Consider the following 18921-nt stretch of genomic DNA (forward strand, 5'->3'; position numbering starts at 1 on the left):
CCATCTCTCGTCCGCTCACCTCACCCTCCTCTGGGTTTTCTCAGAGCTCCTCCACCCTCTCTAACTACGTCGCCGTCCTCACTCGCCTCCTCTCAGCCCCCTCCCCCTCGCTTTGTAGCGTTGTGGATGCCTCCGGCCCTGTCTTGGGCGCGCAGAAAGGGCCTTTCCATTGCTCCAGCTTCTGGTCCAGCTGCATTGTTACGTCTGGCGTCTTTTCGAGCTTCGAAAGTTGGGGGTCTCGGCTCACCGCCGCATCCACACGGTCACAAGCCCAGCTTGTGTTTGCCTCGCTCAAACTCCGTTCCTTTGTCGGAGTCACCGCCTTTAAATTCCACCAAGTTCCTTGCCTGCTCTACTTCGAGTGACAAATCACTACTCCACCCGCAATCTCATCGCCCGCTCTTCTCCAATCCTTGCCGAATATACACATTTCTCAATAGATATCACCGCACTTACGCTACGACGTCCACTATGACCGGTGAAGCTCGCCCGAAGCGTAAACAGAGCCCGGTCTCTACATCCGAGAGACCAGCCAAGCATTTGAAGCCGGAATCGAACATTCTAAGCACCAGCGATGAGACCACCACGAACGGAGCTATATACAATGTGGATGATGAGGAAGATATTACACCTGTGGTAGCGCTAGGGACATCGCAGACGGATTCTCCAGAGTGGCAAGCGACGATCGAATCTGTTGTGAAAAGCGTAGTCTCGATCCATTTTTGCCAGACCTGTTCATTTGACACGGATTTATCCACATGCAGTCAGGCGACCGGGTTTGTCGTTGATGCAGAGAAAGGTTATATTCTTACGAATCGACATGTCGTCGGTGCGGGCCCGTTTTGGGGATATTGTATATTTGATAACCATGAAGAGGTTCGTTCACAATCTGTGCCAAAAATTCTACCATTGTTGACTTGCCTTCTAGTGTGATGTACGTCCGGTGTACCGGGACCCTATCCACGATTTTGGAATCCTAAAATTCGACCCCAAAGCTATCAAATATATGGATATGACCGAGTTGAAACTGAACCCTGGAGGAGCACAAGTCGGCGTGGAGATCAGAGTTGTCGGGAATGATGCCGGTGAAAAATTAAGCATTCTCTCTGGTGTCATCAGTCGTCTTGATCGAAACGCCCCAGAATACGGTGAAGGGTATAGCGACTTTAATACCAATTATATACAAGCGGCAGCTGCAGCGAGCGGTGGAAGCTCAGGCAGCCCTGTCGTCAATATTAGTGGTCAGGTTGTGGCCCTACAAGCAGGCGGCCGTGCAGATGGTGCTGCAACAGATTATTTCTTGCCGTTAAACAGACCTCTGCGAGCACTCCAATGCATACAAGAAGGAAAGCTTGTTACTCGAGGGACCATCCAAACACAATGGATGATTAAACCCTTCGACGAGTGTCGACGCTTGGGACTTACCCCAGAATGGGAAGCGACGATTCGAAAATTAGCCCCAAAGGAAACCGGCATGCTAGTAGCAGAGATTGTCTTACCGGAGGGCCCAGGTGATGGCAAGCTTCAGGAAGGCGACGTGCTTCTAAAGGTCAATGGCGAATTGCTCACTCAGTTTCATCGCCTCGACGATATCTTAGATTCGAGTGTTGATCAAACAGTCCGGCTGCTTGTGCAACGAGGTGGTCAGGATTTGGAAGTAGAATGCGAGGTTGGCGATTTGCATGCGATCACTCCGGATCGCTTTGTCACTGTGGCTGGCGCGACATTTCATGATCTTTCCTACCAACAAGCTCGTCTTTATGCCATTGCGACTCGCGGTCTGTTTGTTTGCGAGGCAACTGGATCTTTTAAGATCGAAAACACAATTTCTGGCTGGATCGTTGATACAGTAGACAAACGACCCACTCGAAACTTAAAGGAATTTATTGAGGTCATGAAGACGATCCCTGGTATGTCAAATCTTCCTATTGCATGAGATTAACCATGCTAACGAACTTTAGATCGTGCGAGGGTTGCGATTACCTACAAGCACATCCGAGACCTTCACACTCGTGGTACGAGTATTTTATACATCGATCGCCACTGGCATCCAAAAATGTCTCTAGCTATCCGTAACGATGAGACAGGCTTATGGGACTTTGAGGAAATTGGTGCACCGATACCAGCCGAACCCCAAGTGCCTCGAAAGGCTGATTTTATCAAGCTAGATGGAGTCAGCCAACCAGCTGTGGCTGAAATTGTTCGCAGCTTTGTTCGGGTGGCCTGTACGATACCGCTCAAACTGGACGGCTTTCCTCAGACCAAGAAAACCGGCTTTGGTGTGGTAATAGACGCTGAGAAAGGACTCGTGGTCGTTTCGCGAGCTATCGTTCCATATGATCTATGCGATATCAATATTACCGTTGCGGATTCCGCCATCGTAACCGGAAAGGTTATCTTCATGCACCCTCTACAAAATTACACCATTCTTCAGTATGACCCGAGCCTTGTCCAGGCACCAGTGAAGAGCGCTCAACTTAGTACAAAAAACATCAAACAAGGACAAGATACAATCTTCGTTGGATTCAATCAAAACCTCCGTTTTGTTGTCGCAAAGACAACGGTAACAGACATCACCACCGTTTCTATTCCTGCCAACCTTGCCTCTCCACGTTATCGTGCTATTAATCTCGATGCCATCACTGTCGACACAGGGCTTAGCAGCCAATGTGCAAGCGGTGTTCTGCTCGGGGAGGACGGTGTTGTTCAAGCTCTGTGGTTAAACTATCTTGGAGAGCGAACACCAAGTTCTCATAAAGATGTTGAATATCACCTAGGCTTAGCTACTCCTTCTCTTCTGCCTGTCATCAATAAAATACAACAAGGCGAGGTTCCTAAATTACGGATTTTAAATATGGAGAGCTACGTCATACAAATGGCCCAGGCTCGTATTATGGGTGTCTCGGAAGCATGGATTGATCGAGTTGCGGCCTCCAATCCGTCGAGGCATCAGCTGTTTATGGTTAGGAAAATCGACACACTCCCTCCGTCATTTACACACGAAAATGATGCGCTGGAGGAAGGGGATATCATCCTCACACTGAATGACAAACTCATTACACGAATCTCTGAGTTTGACATTATGTACGAGAACGAAATCCTCGACGCACTTATAGTTCGAAAGGGTGAGGAGATGCGCGTCAAAGTACCTACTGTTCCAACAGAAGATCTTGAGACAGATCGAGCAATCTTCTTTTGTGGGGCTGTGTTACAAAAACCCCATCATGCTGTCCGTCAGCAGATTTCTAAGCTTCATAGTGAGATTTATATTAGTGCCAGGGTATGTCTGTCAGTCTCCACAAAACTGTAAGCTTTTTCTAACTTGCTTTCAGAGCCGAGGGTCTCCTGCCTACCAATATGGACTATCGCCGACTAATTTTATAACGGCTGTGAATGGAGTACAAACTCGCGATCTGGACAGTTTCGTTCAAGAAGTCAAAAAGATACCCAACAATACATACTTTCGCCTTCGCGCGGTCACATTTGACAATGTTCCATGGGTGGTGACCATGAAGAAGAACGACCACTACGTGAGTACCCCTTCACCCTCTCTTAATATAATGAGTATATCTGCATTTCCTCTAACAAGCCTAGTTTCCCATGTCTGAATATGCCAAGGATAGCACCTCCGAATTGGGGTGGAAAGTCATAACTTACCCGACAAAAGACGAGGCTGCAGCAGATTCATCCAATCTAACAGCCGAAGCAATGGACGAGGGGGCAGGAGAGGGAGCTAGTGACGTCGAACCTGATGAACAGAGGTAGGCCAGTCCACGTGGGTAAGTGATACACTGGTGCTGCTACTGCCTATCCTGTTGTGATATAAAGAGGAATCCGATTAAAAGATCTTGGAACTTGTACGATGGGGCTACGCTTGTATAATGTAGTATATAGAGTAATTACAATCATTGCATTTGTAGAAATGTTTGAAATGAGCATATGGACGCCGTCAGTCTTAATACTAGTGATTTATCGATAGGTTGGTAGTATTTATCTGGTGTCAATGGCAGATCTTGAAACTAGCTAACATATAGCTTGGATTTATCAATTGATATTACATGTACACATGATCGATAGAATTTTGCCATTCCAAATGTTTTTGAATTAGGGCCATCATCCATCTCTAGCATGGAGATTGACTATCAGCTTCGACTACGTACCATGATTGAAACTGTCAGCATCACGAAAACAGTTCCAGATGTCGTGATAATGATTATAAATACATTTATTACTAGGCATTCCTCACATCTGATCTAGCAAATACGTTTAGTCCAGTGCTATTATCGGTAGTTATAATATCGCTATTATTATTGATATCCCACATCTAATAGCATCTGAAACCGCTTAGGCATTACCAAACCCCTAGTTGATTAACTAAGTATTAATCATAATATTAATAATAATTAACCGCTTCATACCTAAGCCTCAGGCAGAGAAAAAACCCGAAGGTTGTTATTTTCAAGTCACGCTGGGGAGTGTTTATTATTCTATTGCACTATTTCACACGAGTATTTCGATAAAAGTGTAATTGGCTGTGCATAGATACTTCGCACATACATATATTACATATATTACATATAATAGATTTTATGATTGAATTTTACCATTCATAGCAAGAAAACCAATCGATGATTGCTATGCTCAGGCGGGGCTGAAAAAGTACGTTAAAGCTACATGCAGGGTTAGAAAACGCATAGAATACTGACTAAAAAATAGGCTAATCAATAATAAGAATAACCATTCCTTCATGACTAGTTAGCTGGCTAGAACTGAGTTAACCAATTCGTTTGGTCATCGTCGTGGGTTACTTGGTTGGGTCAGCTGAAATAAATCGACCAAGGAAGATACACATTACCCTAATTATTAATATCCTACATACACTGAATCATGTACTTTTGCATATTGAATGCTAATGGTGAACGATTGAAATTCGATCTGATTCCTAGGCTAGCCTTGTTTCGGAAGTTCATGCATACATTGTAGGAGATCAGGGTTTTAACTAGAAAGAAAACTAGTAGTATTAATTACAGAAAATTCAAGAGGAAAAGGAACCAAACCAACAAGTAGCTTCTAATTCTTAACCCATCCAATGTTTCCAACTCAAATTCATTTCCCTATTTAGTACTAATAGGGCGATGATAACTGCGTAATAATACAATGAAATATGCATTACACTGTCTTGTAATATATCATACAATAATAATACTGTATTTGCGTGATAACGGTGAGATTATGCGCAGGGGCCTTGTTGAAACACTCAAACAAACTCAGCTGTTCTCGGTCAAGTGACTATGCAGCTGCTTCTTGAGCCTTGCATTAATCAATTCTTGATGGTACCCACTGTCAAGGAACATCGAGTCATGGGAACCACTAAAAGTTGCATCCACTGTCTACATATGTAGATTTTAGTATTACTAATGATGCATGCATTCATGCATTCTATATAGTGTATGCAGAATTGTGTAGGTCAGCCGCATGGAATAATGTCGTATTAATTGTCCACTTTGCATAAAACCAGCCTTTTAGGCAAATCTTACAAGGGAAACACTATGTACATCGCATCATAATTATGTTCCAGTTTGGTGTAATCTTGTTGAAATTCTGTTCAGGGTCACATGGGCAAGGGTTGCCCTAAGCCTGCGCGGCCTACCTACATCAGGATAAAAATGCCCGAGGTTTCAAAAGCACCCTTTTATCCACGTGGCCGGATAAGGAAAGCCGCTTACCACTTTATACGTGTACCATAGTCATTGCCACTATGGAAACAAATTGTACGTATTGCTTGGGTATGCAATATACCCCGGATTTAAAAAAGGAACTCCTGGTAAGTCTCAAAATTTCGTTCATCATGGTAACGAAAAAGAGCCCATGTAGTAGGGTGGCATTGCTGACCTCAAAAAAGGGTGTGGCGACCTATTCAGTTAGGGCTGCGAAGATCGTTAGCAAGGAGAGATTGATACACGCATACTCCGATGAGATCAGATGTTCGATAGTACTGATCAAGAAAGTTCTGGAAGTTTATTCCCGGGTAGAATAATCTTGTTAGCGTCGAGTATGCTTACGCGGGTTCTTTTTTAGCTAAACAGAGTTCAAGTTTCGGAGTATAAGCATAATAATAACAATGCTATTAATCAAAGATGTTGTGCGTGTATTTCAATTTGGACGACTCTATCTTCCTGTTTTAGTATTACTAGTGTTTTCTAGAAAGGTTCCAGAAGTCATCAACAAGATTACACCACACTAGGTCAGAATCGTGCTCTTTCCCCCAACATTTTCTCCTATGGTCCAAAGTCAAAATAGTACGTAAATACGAAAATCAGCACCGAGTGCAAATGACCAACTCCCCCTCATGATTTTAAAAGTCATCGATTTCGACCAAAAGTAAATTGCGATGATCAAAGTTTGAGAAATTACCTCGCAATACATGTTTTTGGGGGCCGATTTAGCAGTCGAATCGCCCAATCAGAATGATATATAGAGCAAGATATTGTCACTACTAGTTAGACCATTTCTTTCCTTCTGTCGTATTTCAAACTCACCGGCATGAGGTTTATCATGAGTGATTAGTCGGTCGGTTTTGAAATCGAGTGCATGGAAGTCAATCGTTCTGGACGGTGAGACGAATGACGTTCGGGGCGTATCTGCAGGGTGGCTTGGCTTGTGCGTAACAAAAACAGCCCCCAATAAATCAACAAGCAATTGTCAATCGACAACAAAATCTACGGGGATAAACGATGTCCGAAATGCACTACGTAGTCTGTACTCTGTAACTGTCGCGCGATCATACAGCCTATGAAGTGGATAGCTTATTACATACCGTATGAGCATCACCACTTTGTGTCGGACCTGTCGATACGAGATCTGACTCCACAATAGCAACATTCAACCCAGGGAACAAAATAGTACTATTAGGAGCTTTGACAGCTTTAGAAGGTCAGCGACTCGGCGAGTCGACGTACTAAGTCACGCCGTGGACTTTTAGTGCAAAATTATGGGGATCATGAATGGTGGGGGGAGAAAAGGGACCTGTCCGTAGTAGAAGGGAGCAGCATATGTCAATGGCCTGGCTTTGTGGAGACTCGCGCATGTTCTTTTGAGACACTGGTCTAAACAGTGACTACGTATTTACCAGCTTCCCCCACCGGATGGAGTAGTACCAATCACGGAATATCCGTAGCGCGAAGTCGCACCAAAAATGATATTTCAGAAAGTTCAGATTATCAGACTGAGTCCTGCCTGACATACGTATCTCCATTGCTCCACTAAATGGACCCTACTTACTAGTATTTAGTCAAGTCGGAAAGGTGACAAAGAGTGTAAAGCTGGTATGCATTGATGGAAGCATATGTACTACATAGTAGCCTGACCGTTGACCACCATTGCTTCTAATTAACTAGCTCTTGTCCTATACTGCGGATCTAAGTAGGCCGGTAAGAAAATGATGACGAAGAACGAATCGGAAGGTAGGAAAAAGGACGTAGTCGTTAGCGTACCTTAGCATTCATGTGTGTCCGTACTTACCTGCTACTAACTTAATTAGTACTCAGTCTTATGAATTTTTAGTGTCCACTTTCACCTAATTGGTGCCATCGCCTAGTGCAACTTTTTAATGTTGCTCATTGCCAGGTTGGTATTCAAGAATGGCATTAGCCAAACAGAGGACAGAACAAGCGATATCGTACAGAGATCATAGCCCAGATTCAAAAGGATGTGCGAATACTTTCCCTGCAAGTCGAAAAATACTCCGTATCAAGAGACGACACCGATCAGTTGCCGATCAGATAACGAATCACAGCCCATTATTATTCCGAAGGGCTGTGTCTTTTGCGGTGGGAAAATAAGCATAACCTCGAGGCAGTCAGCTCTACAAGCCTGACTGGTAGGATATTATATTCACATCCACATTGGTGATAATGATTAAAGACTTAAGTGAGCAGGACACCGGCCAAGATGGACCAAATGCAGCCAGCCGCTCGCAGTGTTTCAACTTCTGATTAACCATATTCAGAATAAGGAAATGCAAGGAAATGTTAAGCTTAGGGGGCTGAAACTGAAAATTAACCAGGTATTTAACTCCACCAGGATTTGCTTATTACTGCAGCAGCCTGCAGCTTGCAGCCAAGGGTTAATCGCTTATTTTCGTGTCTTTTCCCAGGCTAGTTAGTACTCAGCAATAAGACCCTTCTTCTAGAAATTCGATTTATCAATGCGGTCTTTAGCGTAGTTTTATTGGCCCTTAGCAAATGCTCTATTTCTTTCCTTTCCCCTCACTTCACGTGAAAGAGCAAAGACTGGAGCGATTATTTTATTCGTTTTATTATTTATGGATACACTTTAAAGTAAATTTGCGCATTCACCGCCAAATCCAAAGCAATAAATTCTAGACATCAAAAAGTGGGATGTGGCTTGCTATGATTAGGTGGCGTTAGACATTAATCCGAATCTAGTCATTGTTCAGCTGTGTAGTAACAATCCATTATACCCTGTTGGCTGCATATCTGGGTACCTTTCAACTCCTCTATGGAGCGCCCCATGAGTCCACTATATCATTGCAATTTACCAAGTTGTCGGGTTATCGTGAGAGAAAAGGTAGAGAACTTGATTTTCTCAAAAATAGACTGCACAGGTATGCCTACGCGCATACTCGATTTTACATAAAAATTGAAAAAGCATTAAAAGGTCCAGGATGAATATCAATTGATGTATAACAAGCCTGTATAAAGGAATACAAACAGATCCTTTTCATAAATTACAGGACGTTGCATCCCCGCACACTATGTTTATAGCTTGAGGCAGCCAAACCCAGGATCCTTTTGATCCTTTGACAACTGGAATCGGGGCCGTGTCTAGTATTATTCCTGAAGGAGCCTTCTTAGTGCCCCGTATTCAAGCGATGATATTCCAGGCGTTGCGTATCACGGGAGCAGTACCTGTCGATCGTGTTCACGTTCATAACGAAACGCGGGCCCACAGCTAAGGGGGCCAGATCTCACAGGCACTAAATCGATAGTAGGAGTAGTAATAGCAGCAACAGAGAAAAAAGAGGCACGTACTTCCAACCTGGGTATAAGCGGGGTGTCCGAAACTGTAAGCTTGAATGTAAAAGGCCGTAGGATCATCATATTGGAACGGAAAATAATTAAGAGAGGCCAAATACAACCACGACCAAACATTGAATACAAGGATAATGACCGGTCACGACTGAGAACGACGGATTCGCCCGAATTCGTTCTCCACCTCTCTCGCCTTGTCCATTCTGCCTAGTTGTCGATACATCAGCACCAAATTACGAATCATCAGGTTCGCAGTCGCTGTGCGTACGCCCAGCTGGCGACGGCACCAATGCAGCACTTGCTCTTGCAGGGCTTCGGATTCACGAAAACGTCCATCCATCCGCGCATAGGCCACGGCCAGGTAGTACTTGAGGGAAATCGTATCAGTATCATCCGTCCCGATGCTTTCTTCTAGAATCTTGATCGCGTGTTCTAGAACAGCCACGGCCTTGTCATCGGGGACTTTACCGTCTCCTTCGGCTGTCATTCTCCCGTATGTCTCTGCCAGATGGACAATACACCTTCGCGTTGTTGCATCCTGGTCTCCCAGGTGGACTTTCCCTGCCTCGACTGCATCCTGCAGCAGCCGGACCGCTTCCTGCAAGCGGCCTTGAGACACATAATCCCTGCCAGTACTATCCATTACAGCAATAGTGTATGGGTGACCGGGTCCAATTGACGCCGTACATAGACGTAGAACTATCTCATGTAATTGGGCTGCATCCGCCGCTTGGTTGTGCATAAAAAGGGTGTCAGCTAAATTACACATGCGGATCAGGATGTCCATCGCCGGAGAGTGATCAGCCACAGCATTAGCTTGATCCTTCGACCAGTATGTTTGGACTACTGTCTCCAGGACGCGCCTCTCCATGGCCAGGCCCTCCAGAAGGCGTCCGCTCTGGAGCTTGATGTCGGCTGCCAGATTGTACATGACAATCAGTGTCTCCTGAGCGTCTTTGCCGTGTAGACGCTCCCGAATAGTAAGCACCTCGCCATCCAACCTCTCCGCATCGTGAAAACGCCCTGCCTGGCGAAATACATGAGCAAGCATGAGTTTGGCCTGTTGAACGTCCGGGCTTTGGTGTGGAGGTGACGTTGGTGAGCGACGTTCTGCCTCTTCGAGCATCCGTATCAATATGTTCTCGGCATCCCGCCATTGGCATTGCTTCACAAGGCCATCTATCTCCTTTCCTACGACGGGAACCTGAGATAGAAAGCTCATCCTTGCCAATTGCGTCGGGCGACATTTCAACGGATGAGTATGAGGCGTATTTGTTAGCCCTACCTCCACAACAAGACACATGCGAGTATAGGATGGTAAAGGGAGTACGTAAGAAGTAGATTGAGGAGAACGGAAGAAAAGAAAGAAACAAGTCGGAGCGATATTATTTAGCTCACTGTTGTCTACATATGTGCATGATAGCCCACTAGCTACGTATCGGACGTATTATCAATTCTCAAGCTGTAACAGGAAACTATGTGAGCGTAATCCCACATGTAATGACCTCTATTCTCACGAATGGCCAGCCAATACGCAACAAAGCCTAGACGGAAAAACATAGCGGGGTCATAGCCTTGTATCTTTGATAAATGCACGGCACTGATAGCCTAACAGGGCCCCAAGGCTCAGTCAGATCTCAGTGCTAGCCATGCATGCACTGCACTGGCCCACCAACATCCCAACCAAAGTTCTACTAGCCAGCTTATCAAACGAGCTACCCCGCCAAGATTGTGTTGTACTGTTCGACTGCTGTATTAATGCTGTACGAAGACGGGGCTCGTCAAGAAACCTCGGAAGCTCTAAGGAAAGGAAAGAAAAGACCAATGCAAGCCGTCTACTCCCAACTTCCGACACACTGGTGTCCAATCCCAACCCAGCCTAAGAACATAGTCTGCATTATCCCACGACAAGCTTAGGCTGGCGACTCAGAGTGTTTCGTCCGTCACACATAAAATAGTGAAGCGATGGCAGAATCGGCCCAATCGTCGCACTGCAAGAATCGTTGGGGTTGGGTTGTACTATTGTATTGACCCGAAGCTTACTGCTGCTGACCCGGCAGCCAAGTATCGGTTTCAGCGACGAAAAAGAACAGGAAAATATACAAACTGGCTCGTGCGCTAGCTGGGCCGCTGTGTGCGCGGGTGTTCATTCATCAAGCCATCATCATCAGCTACCAGGCCGGGAAGTTTCACATCTGATTGCTGTTGGGGGTTGGAATGAAAAAAGTTACTTAGGTCGTTCACTTGGGGACGAGATTAATGAGCCATGTGGATCCGGTGGTCATCATTTTCAACCACTCCCCATGTCTGTTCGTACAGCTGCCGACGCCGTCTATACCAGTTAAATTACGCAAATCATTAGGTGCACGCGTTGATAACTCCTTTCAAGACTGCATGATGCTAGTTTTGTCTGAAGATAGAGTTAAGACGATGTGCTCGCGGCCAATAACGGCCTGATAATACCAGTGGCCTGAATTCGGCCCCCCCAAATTGCTGCAATTGAATGCAGATCAGTCAGCCCTCGTGGCCGCCATCTGCGGTGAAAGCTTGCACCGGACACCTGTCAGATGTGCCGGCTACGTGCAATTACCACGTGGAGCTGAAATCCATGTATAATAACAAACAATAACAATACTAAACATGTAACGCCTGTGTCTCCGAACCAACCAAACTCCCAATCGCCCATCAGCAAACCAACCCTCATCCGTCAAGCATCAGCGTACCTGCTGGAAACAATACAATACCAGAACGCTTACACACATAAAACCAAGATCAGTTCGATACATTGTGTGACCATTGGCCATTCGTGCGCAAACGATGTCTTGCTGCCAAGTCTCTGTTGATCTCTTCCTCCGTCAGGCCGTCCGGGCCACCCCAGTTAGCACTGCTTGTCCGCTCCCGGAACCTTTTCAGCTTCTTGTCAAATTTGAATACCTCCTCTACGTTAAACACTGGTACGGGTCCGAAAATATCATCCGTTAGTAACGTTTCTTGCTCACGCAATTTCTCTTGCAGCTTTGCCGGATCCGCCCAAGGAGCTACTGGAAGTATGTCTGCATCTGAGTCTTCATCCTCGCTATCAGTAGGAGGTTCGGGCAGATGGATGGTCTCGCTTGGTGGATATTGCGGGGATGCTTTCGAGACTACACGCTGAGGGCCTGTATTGGGTGTCTTGTGACCAGGAGTCTTGTGTGTTGTCGTCCCAGCGGGGTTCGTCGGAGCAAATGGAATCTTTCCACTGGTGTATTGTGTCATATCAATGGGAGCTCCGTGCTTCAGTGGTCGGCCCGCTGCACCTGGCTGCACGGGCGCGGTTTTATACACCGAACCACCTGGTTGGTGATGAGCTGCAGGCAGAGGGGCTTGTGGATAGCCGTGGCCCATGAGAGAAGGCTTCGCATTTTCCTAGTGCCAATCAGCTGCGGGGCTTCCTTCAGCTAAAAATAATAGCTTACCTTCCGAATGGGTTGCTGCTTCAGTGGGGGGGGGTGGTTAAATTGCTGATTGTACTCATCTTCAGTCCTCCTTCTCTTCGTCTCGGCTGTTTGTTCTCCGGAACGATAAGCAGATGCTGCGGGTCGGGCCTGAGATCCCTCTTCTAGAGGTCTTTTCGCCGGCTTGGCTGGGTTAGTTGGGGGCTGAGTGATGGATCGAGTAAATGGCTGTATTGTTGAGCCCAAACGCGAGGGTGGCCGTGCCGGGCCTGTAGCCTTGTCCTGCTGTACGATAGAACTCTGAGCAAATATTATTAGATTAATTGATCGTCAACTCTAGCCTTGATTGCTAACTCACCATATCATTTGCCGATTTCGGCGGCTGACTTCCTTGTCTCATGCGCGAATTTTCTAGTCGACGTTGCTCGATAGCCTGTCTTTGGGCCGCTTTCTTGGGATCTTCTAGGACAGAGCGCTCTCGTTCCTGCCGTCGGGTCTCCTCTTGCTGCTGCTTCTGTTGTGCTGTTCGCTTTTTTTGTTCTTCTTTGCGCAAAGCAGCTTCTCGTTCCTCCTATGGAGAGTTAGTATACAGCAAAATTCATAGACAAGGGAGTCTGACTTGTTTCTTCTTCTCAGCAGATGCCGCCACTTGCGCTCTGCGCTGTGATTGATTAGACACGGAACTCTTAAAACTAGAGTTTGAAGCTGTGGTCTGTAAAGATGAATTGCTAGCTTTTTTAGAAAGAGTCGGCTGTTTAGAAGCCGTTGATGTCGAAGCTGTGTTGGACTCTGGAATGTAAGACGATGTTGAAGCCATTGGCATGCGCGACAGCGTGCTACCGACACGAATAGACACGGGGACCATTGGTTGAGGCTTGTGCTTCTGAACAACATCCCTCGTGGGTTTAATAGGCCTCGTCTTTGTAGACTGTGTAGGTTGAGCGGGTTGGGTAGGTTGAGAATGGTGATGAGATGTAGTAGGTGGAAGAGGAAATTGATGTTCCACATCTGCAACGACCTCTGCTTCCCTTTCCGCTTGGAAGAGTGTTTGTTGGGTTTTTGATGAGTTTGGTTGCGTAGAATGAGACGTACCCATAAGCTCACGCATGTCACGCTCCTTTGGCTGCGTCTTCTCGAATTTATCTAATTTGCTAGTAGGCTGTGCCTTTTCTTGGCGGACCCGGGGTTCTTCAAAAGGATCCTCGAGCACTTGACGTTCCTTTTCGCTTCGATGTAATTTATCGTTTTCAATGGCTCTTTGATTCCGCGTGGCAAGTTTTTCCGGTCCTGGTGAGGACCTTTGAGGACTGGAAAAGGCGTGCGAAAGATTGGGTTGTGAGCGAGAGGCACTAGGAGATGATAATATCTCCAACTTAGCAGCTGCAGAAATACTGGCGCTATTGGAGAAAAGGTTCTTTGCTGATTTCATTATTGACTGGAATTTTGACTTCGGTCCGCTTAATGTGCCGTCCAGTCGCTTTGGGGAAACTGGAGGAGTCGTTGATTCCTCCGCGATGTTGGATGCATGCAAAACAGGCTGTTCAGGGCGTCGAGGTGTAGATGTAGATGCCGATTTATGGTGACTAAATGCAGAGAAAACCGAGCCTTTCGGCGTCGGTGAACGCTTCTCGCGCAGGTCGTGAAGAGTTTCCGCCCGTACAAGCTTTCCTTTTTCCAGGTTTCCAACTGTGTCATTGCCTGCAACGAGCTCCATAATATCGGCGGTCTGGCTTTTCGGAATAGTCGTCTTATAGGGTGACTCCAACGGTTTGATCCAGTCTTCTTGGTTTGTTGTCGCTAGTGTGGGTGCAGGCTCGGTATTCAAAGTACTTAACTTGTTACCAGGCAAATCGGGGTAGTTGACTTGAGATGAAGCTGGTTGTGTCACTGGCGCGATGGATTTTGTTGTCCTTGGTGCTTGAGTCTTGCCGAGCATACTGATCTTGTCATGAAGTCGCTGAGTCGATGACTTGTTATGAAGTTTAGTGGACTCATAAGCAGTATCAGATTCACTCTGTAGGGACCGGACCTTCTTCTCTCCATCCAAATCCTCCTGGAATTGCTCCTCTGTGTCCATGGAAAGACCAAAAGTAGACGACTTGAATCCTTCGGCTTGGCCACCAAAGTAGCTTTGGCGTCCAGCACCAGTCTGCTTCACGGTATTATTCACATGACTAGTGCGAGATATACGAGGATTGCTTTTCTTGGTCATCAATGGTTCACGAGCAGGCAGGGACGCAAAACTCAAACTACTCTTCTTCCTCATAGGGGGGCGAACGGGTGTTGAATTGTCAGAAGGAGAGCCAATATCATCAAAGTTGTCATCAAGAGCAATGTCTCCATCCTGGTCCCGTCCGTCGCTCAAAGCAGGCTGTTCCTGGGACATCGTCACTGGCTTATCCGGAGAAGCTGGTAGGTCCCGTGTCACTTTAAATGGACGAGGCGTATCTTCATCGGCTTTGTCGTCTTGATCTTCATCAACATCCATGGGCTCCACGGTTTCGCCGCGGGATCGAATATTTTCTTGTGCGGAGTGGAATGACTGATCAGTGGTGCGTCTATCAACCGACTCGCTCTTTCTGCTTTGAATTTTGTGCACCCTATCTATCTTCATTGGCTGCATAGACGGGCCGGCCTCAGCCTGAGTACCCGCAGGGTCTTCAATATCAGACAGAATTTGTGTTGCGGCCAAAACAACTTCATCGTCATCTTCTTCGCCATCATCGGGGAGACCATGATAACCTGAGTCGATATTATATGTAGAGAAGGAGTTGAGTGCTTTATTAACAGTTTGGTCGCGCATGGGTTCTTTGCCTTTGGAGACGGGGAGGTCTTCTACCTCTGTTTCCTGTCGGTCCTCCCTAGGCACTCCAGTCGACGCTTCAGCCGGTTGCTTGGCTGGCTTGAGGATGTGTTTTTCGGTGTGTTCTTCAACTGATTTCGGAGTAGGCTTCTCGGGTGCTTTGGTTGGTGGTTTCGAGAATGCAGCTGACTTTTCTAGGGATGCCACAAACTTTGAAGGTTTTGCTTTCTGATTCGAGCTCGAAAAGATCTCGGTAAGCGGCTGCGATAATGTTAGCACGATTCACACATCAATCACCGGGACACGTACCACACGAGCGTCGTCCGGGTTGCGCTTGCGTGCGGTGCGGGGGGTTTTCCCTCGCATTTTCCCCGGCGTCTTGAGGATCTCAGTCATGTTGCTAGCGTGATGTTAGTTTGTCGAAATCGGAGACCCCGGCAGTACGTACAATTGATTCTTGGAGAAGATTTCGGCCATGTGTTCATTGAGCCAGTCGAGCTCATGGCGGACGGGAAATTCGACCTCTTCGAGCTCCTGCTCCATCAAACGCGTCACATTCTCCTTTTCGTCCGCAATCCAGGCGGCAGAGCCGATGGCTCTTGCTCCAGTGGCAGTCATGGTCACGTAATAAACGGGCAGTGGGCAGTGGGCAATGGGCGACGGCAGCGAAAATGCCCAGGCGATGGACCTGTGATTCGAGCAGTCCTGCAAGTTACAATAATGTCGGGGCCATCGTGTTGCGGGTTGCGTTGCGTGGCGATGCGGTGGCGGTTGCGGGTTGCGCTTGGATGTGAATGTTGTGTTTTGTCTGTTTTGAGAGCGGAGATCAAAACACGGGAACACGCTAGCCGGCCTGGTCACGTGGCACTCTTGCCTACATTGTCAGGCACCAACACTCAACACTCTAGTCCAACTTGCAAACACACAACTTTGAAATTATCAATTATCACGCCACTATCAATACTCATAAATGAGGATGAGCCCTCTTCATCGGCAGCAAGCCCCTAGCAGCCACAGCTACACAGCGGACAGAGCATGCCAACTTCGCGTTACGCGGACCCTCTGAAATGATTATAAACCCGATCAACATCTGCAAAAACAACCGCTCATCTAGCCGACTAGCATAAACAGGAATACTAATCAGATGTGTATTAGTGCATCATCATGGTGTCTGCCCACATAGCAGCAGAATTATTGCTGCGATAAGGCGATCGATCACATGCCACAGCGCAACCGCGAATTCTTGTGGTGTGCGTTTCATTCGTCGTAGAACGACCTCAAATAATCATTCAATATTAATCATAGCAAGATTAATCATAGCAATAGTTGTAATATAATAGAAACTGGCAGGTGGTCTGGCGACCGCTTGCTCAAAGCGTGCATGTGTTTGTTGTGTATGATTAGTTAACTAGTCATCGACTTCGGCTCGGCCGTTCCATGATTGCATCACCTCCCTGTACGCCTCTCTCCTCTCTGTCTTTCTCTCTTGCCCTGCCATCCCACACTTGCTCTTCGCAACTCCCCGATCTCAGCTTTATCTGCGGACTGCATCACTGTCAGTATCCTCGCATTCTCTTCCCCTTTTCAGCCCATCCTTTACTCCAAGGAAGCTGCCCAACTGTGCTCGACCCCTTACCACTGACTGTCTCGGGAAGAAAAAAGAAAGCGTCGAGAACGACCGCACAACCCAACACCATATTTCAAAATGGCCGATTCTGGTGATGTCCAGTATCCTGCTGTCGCCAAACCCAGTAAGGTACGTTGCGATTCACTATCATCAGCGACGATCGTGTCGGCTCTAAGACTAATTCTTACCTCTATTATATAGTAATGTTTTGATACTTATTTTTTCTCGCTGTGCACCACCCGCCCATCGCTCGCCGACTACCTACCTACCTACCAGGCAACCAAAAAACATCCACAATGGGCTTTTCTGCCCTGCAGATATCGCCTATAATTCTCGCGTGCAACCATTGACAATTAATGCTAGGCTCTACCGCCGACAATGTCACATCCGAAGCTTCCAAAGTGACTCCCTCCACTACCACCTCAACCGGCCAGCAATTGACTCGTATGTTACATTTCCTTCACAAAATGATAGCAGCTAATATTTTTAGACTATCATTCTCAGTTGTACAGTCTTCTGAGCGTACGTTGCCTATAAACCACTAGTTTCATCTACGCTGAACTAACAATGTTTAGTGGGAACGTCCACGGGCTACTGCTATTTCTTTTGCCAGTGTCGTCACTTTCATCCTCGCTGCTCGCTATCTGCCTCTTCTGCAATGGCTTTTGAAATTTCTCTACGTTACCCTCGGAGGTGAGTCAACACTGCTTAAATTCATGCTCAGCTTCTGACTCGTCGAATTATCTACTCTATAGTCACTGCCCTTGCTGAAGGTGCCGGTAAGCTCATTCTCAACCAAGGTTTAGCAAGCTCTTTCCGCCCCCGCAAATATTACACCCTTCCCAAGGAGACTGTCGAAGGAATTTTGGAAGACTTGGGGCAGCTTTTCGATTTTTTTTTGATCGAGTTCCAGCGTATCTTGTTCGCTGAGAATGTCCTTCACACTGCCGCTGTACGTTTCTGAAATCGACGTCTCACATTAATTGGGCAGGTTCTGATTGATAATAGGCTTTCGTCGCCGCTTTCCTATCGTGGTTGCTCATCATGTTCCTTCCTCTCTGGGGCCTGTCTTTGATCGGCGTGAGCGTCGCCTACCTCGGCCCTCTGTTCTACATCAGCAATCGTGAAATTATTGACGAGCAAATCGCCGAGGTTCAGAAACTGATCAATGCTCAAGCAAACCAAGCCAAAGAACTTGCCAATCAGCAGACCGCTCGTGCTACCGGCTTGGTGAAGCAGTATGCCACCGACTACAGCAGCAAGGCACACGAATACATTGGAAACCGCCGCTCAGCTTCTCCAGAGACCGCCCGAGCCCCTGCTGTCAAGACCGAGCCTGTTAGCCCTCCCAAATTCCAAACCTCGGATTTCCCGGTGGCTCCCAAAACCGAGCCCGTTGCAGCTGCTCCCGAAACAGAGGCTGCCAAGCCTGCAGAGACTAAGCAGGAGCCTCTGTTGGCTCTGTAAGCGACAGACGTTCCTGCCATCTCGGTGTCAAATACCTGGTGCTTGCTAGCTACTTCTCACGACGAATAACTGGTTGTTTTGATTCCGGTATTGGCTCCCTCAATGTCTAGCCAATCAATCAATCAGGGTGACGAAAAACGAAAATGAAACATGAGCAATGAGCATTTTCCCCATAGAAAGTCGAAGTCTCTTGTTTGTTTGTTTTGGTATCGTAATTATTTGTTAATACGACAACTTGTCTGCTGTGAAACGGTGGTGTATGACGCCTAACTCCGTTTCCTCTTTCTTACCTTCTGTTTTGAACCCGGTAATTGGCTTTTCTTTCCCTTAATAATATTCTTACTTCTTAAGGTTCCTACGGGCCCTGTACTTATTGTTTACGAGTTGTGCAATGTCATATTACTTTCTCTATCAGCTCTTCGACATTATGTTCAATTGATCGACTAACCACATTTATATTATGAAAGTTGCTACGAAATTTTTCTAATCAAAATCTTCAAACTCCGATTGCAGATTCCTCTGAAAGTGATGCAAGAG

General features: G+C 46.6%; 4 protein-coding genes across 4 annotated transcripts; 2 read left to right on the top strand and 2 right to left on the bottom strand.

Moving 5' to 3' along the window:
• Positions 1–3: 3 nt before the first annotated feature.
• BGW36DRAFT_390818 (putative nuclear serine protease HtrA2/Nma111) lies at positions 4–4024 on the top strand. Its single transcript, XM_046217526.1, has 5 exons — positions 4–876; positions 929–1910; positions 1962–3280; positions 3333–3530; positions 3595–4024. The coding sequence occupies exons 1-5, from the start codon at positions 127–129 to the stop codon at positions 3763–3765; spliced, it is 3420 nt and encodes a 1139-aa protein (XP_046065763.1). The 5' UTR covers positions 4–126; the 3' UTR covers positions 3766–4024.
• A 4804-nt stretch (positions 4025–8828) lies between these two features.
• BGW36DRAFT_390823 (uncharacterized protein) lies at positions 8829–10140 on the bottom strand. The gene has a single exon (XM_046217527.1). It carries the CDS (start codon positions 10102–10104, stop codon positions 9196–9198), a length of 909 nt encoding a protein of 302 aa, XP_046065764.1. The 5' UTR covers positions 10105–10140; the 3' UTR covers positions 8829–9195.
• Positions 10141–11825: 1685 nt separating this feature from the next.
• BGW36DRAFT_308750 (uncharacterized protein) lies at positions 11826–15908 on the bottom strand (the record flags this gene model as incomplete). Its single annotated transcript, XM_046212356.1, has 6 exons — positions 11826–12458; positions 12509–12787; positions 12846–13058; positions 13107–15551; positions 15600–15690; positions 15739–15908. 6 exons carry the CDS (start codon positions 15906–15908, stop codon positions 11826–11828), a joined length of 3831 nt encoding a protein of 1276 aa, XP_046065765.1.
• A 1087-nt stretch (positions 15909–16995) lies between these two features.
• Positions 16996–18384, top strand: BGW36DRAFT_308460 (Reticulon-domain-containing protein; the record flags this gene model as incomplete). The annotated part of the gene is made up of 6 exons (XM_046212331.1): positions 16996–17041; positions 17281–17361; positions 17408–17439; positions 17493–17610; positions 17673–17869; positions 17926–18384. 6 exons carry the CDS (start codon positions 16996–16998, stop codon positions 18382–18384), a joined length of 933 nt encoding a protein of 310 aa, XP_046065766.1.
• Between the last annotated feature and the right edge of the window lie 537 nt (positions 18385–18921).

The sequence above is a fragment of the Talaromyces proteolyticus genome (assembly GCF_021365285.1).
Source record: "Talaromyces proteolyticus strain PMI_201 chromosome Unknown BGW36scaffold_15, whole genome shotgun sequence".
Lineage (NCBI taxonomy): Eukaryota > Fungi > Ascomycota > Eurotiomycetes > Eurotiales > Trichocomaceae > Talaromyces > Talaromyces proteolyticus.

Coding starts and splice junctions, on each gene's coding strand:
- BGW36DRAFT_390818 (XM_046217526.1), top strand. CDS start 127: ATGCCTCCGGCCCTGTCTTGGGCGCGCAGAAAGGGCCTTTCCATTGCT. Junction 1,911..1,961: donor GGTCATGAAGACGATCCCTG/GTATGTCAAATC, acceptor AACGAACTTTAG/ATCGTGCGAGGGTTGCGATT. Junction 3,531..3,594: donor TGAAGAAGAACGACCACTAC/GTGAGTACCCCT, acceptor TAACAAGCCTAG/TTTCCCATGTCTGAATATGC.
- BGW36DRAFT_390823 (XM_046217527.1), bottom strand. CDS start 10,104: ATGCTTGCTCATGTATTTCGCCAGGCAGGGCGTTTTCACGATGCGGAG.